At 44.8% G+C, this 7,193-nt stretch overlaps 1 protein-coding gene across 1 annotated transcript; it reads right to left on the reverse strand.

Moving 5' to 3' along the window:
* Positions 1 to 1,155: 1,155 nt before the first annotated feature.
* Positions 1,156 to 7,193, reverse strand: slc30a1a (solute carrier family 30 member 1a). Its single transcript, XM_049590354.1, has 2 exons — positions 6,128 to 7,193; positions 1,156 to 3,819 (listed from the first exon to the last, which is right to left on the reverse strand). Exons 1-2 carry the CDS (start codon positions 6,699 to 6,701, stop codon positions 2,906 to 2,908), a joined length of 1,488 nt encoding a protein of 495 aa, XP_049446311.1. The 5' UTR covers positions 6,702 to 7,193; the 3' UTR covers positions 1,156 to 2,905.

The raw sequence follows: 7,193 nt of genomic DNA on the forward strand, positions 1-7,193 counted from the left end.
TTTTTTTTTTTCACTAATTTTCGTATTTAATTTTCCCCTAATTTCCTCTTTCGTTGCTCGTTGCCTTCTTCAACTTTTCAAAAGAAATCAAGCCAATTTGCTCAAGTTTTAGAGTGTTAAATTAATGACAGGTTGATATTTTTTCCTTCACTGCAAAATAATTTTTAGGTTTAACTCATTTATTGACACAAATACAAGATCAAGGGATTTTGTAGATTAGTCAGGTGACAATAAAGAAGTACACAAATACAACAAAAATACTGTGATATATACAACACTATGCCAAAACTTTGCCGATAATACTTAGGTGCTTTTCCTTGAGTGACGTTTTTAGTGTAGGACTACTTCTAATGGAGTATCACTACTTTAACTTGAACTTCTTTCACCTCTGCCTATTTATTCTGAGTTCCCATATTTGCTCACTAGACGTGTTTTACAAAGCAGTACGTAAGCTGCAACAGAGAAAATTATGTATCTTAATTTCTGTTGCACTTTTACAGGAAACTGGAACGTAGGAAGTGAAATAAGTTATGATGACCTCCTCACACCCTCTGCTTCTTCACAACTAAATCTCCACTTTCCTTCACACTTCTTCAGCTAAAGTGGATTTAATAGGCAAAAGTCAACTTCAGATCACAGTTTGGATCGACACCGTTAGAAACTAGTGCCTTGAATCACTCAAAAACGAAATAGATTGCAGGTTGCCCCAGTTTCAGTTTCTCGCCATTGGCTTCCTGTCTCTTTTAGGGGTTGATTTCAGAACTTAATTTCTAACATACAAGACACTACATGGTCCAGCACATCTGTATATAAAGGAGTAGTTACCCTCTGACCCTTCAGAGGACCTCAGGTCTTTAGAACATGACACGGCAGCTTTAAAAAGCTTCTTGAAAATAACAAATTGTACATAATTAATAGCCACGGTATTTTTGGGGGGGATGAATTAATGCAAAATAAACAGTGAATAGCTGCTAATTGTAACTCCAAATATCCTATCCTACAGCCATAGACAGATTATGACACAATGGGTCCCTGGATACAGATGTGTACAGACACATACCCAGATGTGTCTTTAAATTCTATTTTTTAAAAAAAAAAACAGCACATATTTTGCCTAAGAACGTTAAAAAAAGTAAGAATAAGGCAAAGGACAAATTTGGGCTCATCAACTGTACCAAACAGCCATATATTGTTTTTTATTTCACAATGACACACTGGACAGGTACTGTAGATATATAAGATATATAGTATATCAAAAACACATCAGTTGACATGTCATATCTAAAATTAAAAAAACACTTTTGTTTTCAATTTTGCACATAGAGCTCAAGTCTTAAAAGACACTGAATAAAAGTGACCGAACATTACAAATGAAGGAACGCATCAAAATACATTTCCCAGCACATATTTCTATATTGCATACACATTTACTCAGGAGTGGAAATCTGAAAACACATCGATAGGTCACCTTTAAACGATATCCGTGGTGATGAAGGAAAAATGTGTCAATTTAAAAGGCCACCATATGGACTTCAATTCAGCAAACACAGCCTGCTCAGCTGCCCGAGGCGGCGGACAGAAAAGCTATAGGATGAGTCATTCCCTACACAGTTATGAGTAATGTTGGGGGATACCAGCAGGTACTGGTAAGCAGCAACTTGAGCTCTTGGTCGAGCTCCTGAATGTCGAACACCAGGTCTCAGTTTGGTCATGCAAATAGTAGAACATCCTTGAAATATAAAAAACTCCCTCAGCATGGTTTGTGACACGGTGCCGAACACATTCATGAGGATTTTCAATGAGAATAAACAGCCATCATCTGAAAGCTTTCCAGTACAGATTCATACAGAGGATAGTGTTTCATTAACGGCGTACAGTGCTCAGTTCTTCACGACAGACCCCACTCTCTGGCTTGCAAGGCATCAAATTTATGAATGAACATTTAATTAGGTGACTGTGCCAATGCAAGAGGTTCAGTTACACTGTGTCTACTATACTTAGTGCTATACCCCACAGCAGGTGTTTGTGTTTAAAAGGCAAGGTGAGAGAGGTGTCGATACGGCTTCTGTATCCAACTAATGACTGCAAGTAAAAGTCAAGGCCAGAGAAAAGTCTTGAGAAATAAAATCGTTATAAAACGTCACATTTGAAAAAAACTGACTACAGCATAGATAGTCTGTTGAAAAACTCAAGACAGAAAATTTGCAAAAAATGTTTCTATCATCCAAACTAAATATTACAAACAGCATCTACAGAGAGAAATAGATCATTTCTAATAACTTAAATAATTAAATTATTATGCAATACAATACTCTTCCATGTGGGGCCAGAGGGTAAGAAAATAGATCTGCTCAAAGCCTACGCAAAATAACAAAAAAAAAAAAAAGGTAGACTCCTTGCCAACAGGTCCAAGGCTAAACAACAGAACCTAGTGATGTGTGCTCTGACTTGCATGTGTTGTGTTTGTGTCCTTTTTTTTGAGGAGAGGACGTCACTCAGATCCCTTTAGTCCTGCAGTGAGAAGCTTTGGCACAGAAACACCATGGGACGAGATGACACATCACAACACGGTGCTAATGAGGGACACACATGCAGGCCTCGCTCGCGCTGATAAGGTCAGTGAACCCCAACATGCATCGCCACCACACTGCCAGGGCAACAGACAACAAGAGAGAGGACGGGTGGCAGAGGGGAGGCTGGAAGGGAGGGAGGGGGTGGGATGGGTATACAGAGAGAGGGAAGATGAAAAGAAATGGCTCAAATGCATGAACACAGAGGGGGAGGTTGGGGTGGTTGTTTCAGCCAGACAGAGCCACGGGTCAGAACGATTACAGTGTCCATGATGATTTTAGCCTTATGTGGTGATTTTCCAGCTTCTCCTTGGTTTCGCTCCATCCCCTCCATCTCACAGAGACGACTCCACCTCCCTAGTGATGGTAACCGCAGCCTCTGACCGAGGGAGCACCTGAACGCCTGCAGCCTGCTCTGGGGTCTCACTAATCACCTCCAGGGCTGAGGCAGCAGCGGCCCTGCAGTCAGTGCCGGCCTTCTTATCAGCGTTTTGTTTGTCCGCGTGTTTGTCCGCGGAGCCACAGCACAGCTTGGGAGCGCACTGAGTCCGACAGGAGAGCTCGCAGAGGGAGTCTCGAGACTCTGAGCTGAACGTGACAAACTCAGGCTGGATGGTGGTGGCGTGGATGCCCTCGTCGTGGAAGAAGTCCTTGATGCGCTTGGCCACCTCCATGTAAGATGTGGGGTCGTGGCACTTGATGTGCGCCGTTGCGATGATGCGACTGCCAGCCAGCTGCCAGATGTGCAGCTCGTGGATGGCCAGGACGCCATCTAGACTTAGTAGCCGCTCATTGAGCCGGTGCATGTTGATCTGCTTGGGCACAGTCTGCAGCAGGATGAGCGCTGACTCTTTGAGCAGCGGGTAAGTAGTATACAGCAGGATACAGACCATGATGATGCAGAGGGTGGGATCCAGGTAGAGGACCCAGCAGGGGCCAGCACTCTTTATGGCCGACATAGTGGGGCCTTCCAGCAGGTCGATCAGTGTGTGATTGACATGGTGGTGATCCGTGGTGTGGCTGTTGATACATGGGTTCACACATGCCTCGCCTTTTATGCAGGGCTGCCACACAAAGGTGAATATTACAGCATTGACCACCACGATGACAGAGCCAAGGGCGTCACCCAACACGTGCAGGAAGACCCCGCGCATGTTGAGCTGTGCCGACGAGTCGTGATCATGGTCCATCTCCTCGTAGGGGGTGACGCCATTCATCTGCACCTCTGTGCTGTCTTTACAACTGATTTCTGGAGATAAAAACAAAGGTAACTTTAATTTACCGGAACATGAAACAAGCTTTAATAATCAGCTGTACTTTGACTCTGAGATACTACAGCAATCAAAATAGATACAGACACAGTTCTGAGACTGTGACAAACATACAAATATTGCTTTTACAGCGAGAAAACAACAATAAGCAGGAGGCAATTTGTTAATTCTTAACAGGGGGGACGAAAAGGGGGGATGGCAGGTTAACAAGGGGGGGTTGAGCATTTTTCCTCCCTGATACCTGAACTTGCATTTCAGTCAATCCCAAGTACAAATCCCATACTACAGTGTTACAAAACAAAAATAAAATAAAAAAGACGGAATACTGCTAGTCCTGTATCATGGATGTAGACTGATTTCTATCATTGTTTTATGGCATGGCTCAAATTAAACCATCTGTAAAACAGAAGCAAATACATGTGTTCCGTCTTCAAATGCTTTATAAAATTGCTGATGTTAGGACTGACATCACTAGTGCCACCCCACGAAACTAAAGCCTTGCATAGTATACATGTTGCCTTTTCACCGGTGGGATTTACCAGTGTAAAATATGCCAAATAGGCGACATTTTGCTATCAGCTACTGCTAGGTTATTCACAAGAACTCAATTCCTCTTATATTTGGGTATAAATCTACTTACATTTATTCATAAATTACTCAGTACTTCATCGGTGCATAGACTCACATACTTGTCAATGACCGATTCAGCATTTTCGGCAGTGTCCGAGACATTTTCGATACTGTTATTGGTATCAGAAAAACTACAGTCATTTAGCTAACAGGGGGGATGCCCCCACCCTCTCCCCAACCCCCCGATAATAAGCTCATTATGGTGCCAAAACAAAGCTGCAACAAACTAGCCACCAGCCATAAGGAGATTCCCAGAAGATGCTATCAGTGGCAGCCAGTTGCTTTATTGCTCTGTTACATCATTTGGGACCAAAGCACAGGTCAGTATGACATATGACACAAAGAAGCCACAACTCAGCCTGCGTTGACATCAGGTGACACATGTTGGATCTGCTCCATTCAGAGTTGAGAGGAGGGTGTCGAAGCGCAATTTAAATTCAGTCAATTCAGTTGACATATTAGTGAACTTTGTTCGTGCTAACAATGCTCCAGCTTTTACTATGAAAGATAACGAATAACAGAGTCTGTGGTGAAACTGCTCAGGGCTACAAACAACAGAAACATACCAGACAGCCATGCTGGACTATAGAAGAGAAAACTCCCAGCAGGTGGGATCCTAAACGCTGCAAAACATTCTGCAGTAATTCACATCAGACATGTTCAATTAGTAATTGCAGAAGCCGTGGTAGCGTGCGCAACTCTGAGGGAATGGCACCTGAGCAATGGCTGCTCTCCTCCATCCCAGGATGCCGCTGGGTCATTCATCAGCGGCTAATGGTGTGGCTGTGGCTGTCGACTCCACGGTTACACTGATATATGACCTAGTAACAGCCATCAGTGCACAGAGGAGTGGGGGGGTAGCCTCCACTTATTGAAACTGGCAGGGCCCTACAGTGTGGGGTAGAAATGGTCTTCTGTATGGGTTTAACCCTTGAGGGAGGAGGAGGAGGATGGGTGATCTGATAGAATAACCAGCGGCAAGCCCAAATAAGTTTTTTGGGGGTGGTCCGTTATCACTGTCAACAATAAGACATCAAACTCAACTGACAACAGCTTACAGACAAAATGATGAGTTGTTTTTGGTAGTGCTTGCAGGTCCAGGTCTGATAAAGTGCAAGTAAAGAGTAAGGCACAAGACACACTTACAAGTTTCAACTTGTCAAAAACGGGAACTTATTGGCTGAGTCTGTGAGAAGTTTCTGGATATCTTAATTTAGAAGCCATCTGATAGTAGGGAGTATTACAAAGCTTGAAACCCGACCTTTCCCCCGTTTATGTCACTGAGGGTGGCCACGTTTCCAAGGATAGAATAACAAACCAATACATATCTGACTACAGACACATCTGTCTAAATGTCACTGTCAGAGACGAAACAATAAGGATTAGTTTCTCACACTGGGTGTCCTCGGGGTACACTGGAGATATACGCATGTACTGTTACGCAATCTGGACTGCTAACAATGGATACAAAGTCTGGTACATGCTGTCAGCTTCAATGTGGGGCACAATGGGGCTGGACTCAGGGTTTGGGGCACCTAATAATGACAAGTACTATATACTTTAAACTGAAATTACACACTTTGACACAGAAAAGAAAATTCAGGTTAGAGTCAATACTTTCAAGCACAAACACTACTGAATACTGTCCCTACTTACCATTTCTAGGTCTTGCATCACCAGGGCTGTTGTGATTTCCCACTAAGTTGTTGGTCTCCTCCCCTGAGGACCCATTCCCAGCCTTCTGGCACTTGCCGGCTTTACCCTTCTTGTGCTTATTTCCATGAGAGTGACCTCCATGGGAGTGTCCGTGGCCTCCGCCGGCGTGCCCGTGGAACAAGCAGAGCCCGAGCAGGTTGACCAGGAGCCCCGCGGCGCCGACCCCTGCGACCACCAGCGGACTCTCGATCTCGTGGGGCTCAGTGAACCGCTCGATAGCCTCCAGGACGATGGTGAAACACAGCGCCGTGAGGAAGACGGCGTTGACCAGAGCCCCCATCACTTCCGCCCGGATCCACCCGAAGGTGTTTTTGTTGGTGGAGTGGGTTTTCTCGGCGAAACGCACCGCGACCAAAGCAACGACCAGCGCTATGACGTCCGACAGCATATGAAAGGAGTCCGACAGCATAGATAGAGATGAAGTCAATCGGCTGACCACCACCTCCACAATGAAAAACCCAAAAGTCAATGAGAGCATGCATAGCAGCCGGGCACGGTTAGGCTCGCAAGTCATTTTCCTTTCCTCACGGTCCTTCGTTGAGTCAAGTTTCGAGTTAACGTTTAATAACGTTTTCCTGTGTCTTCTCACGAGCTCACTAGGACACCAGCTAGCTAGCTCTCCGGTGTGTAACAGCTCCGAGCTAACGACTTACGTTAAGCTAGCGAGCTCCCTGAGACAATGCGATCGATGCTAACAGAGTCTTCACACGCTGCTGTTATCCAGCGACGGCAGCATCACTCGGCTACTTCTGAAAACCACCAAAGACAAAATGAATCCGTCTGACGATCTTTAACAGCCGTGTGAACACACCGTCATCGACACCAGCATATTCCAGAAACCTTTGCCGACGAGCTCTCGTTTGCAGACGGCTGAAACTTTGCACCCGAGCCGGTAAACTTTCCACACGGAACACGACATCGTGAGGACACGCCCAGGACGAGCCCCATTGGTGGAAAGGGCACATGATTGAATCCGATTGGTCGAAATTTTGCTGCTCTTTGCAAG

This window comes from Epinephelus fuscoguttatus, linkage group LG11 (genome assembly GCF_011397635.1).
Source record: "Epinephelus fuscoguttatus linkage group LG11, E.fuscoguttatus.final_Chr_v1".
Lineage (NCBI taxonomy): Eukaryota > Metazoa > Chordata > Actinopteri > Perciformes > Serranidae > Epinephelus > Epinephelus fuscoguttatus.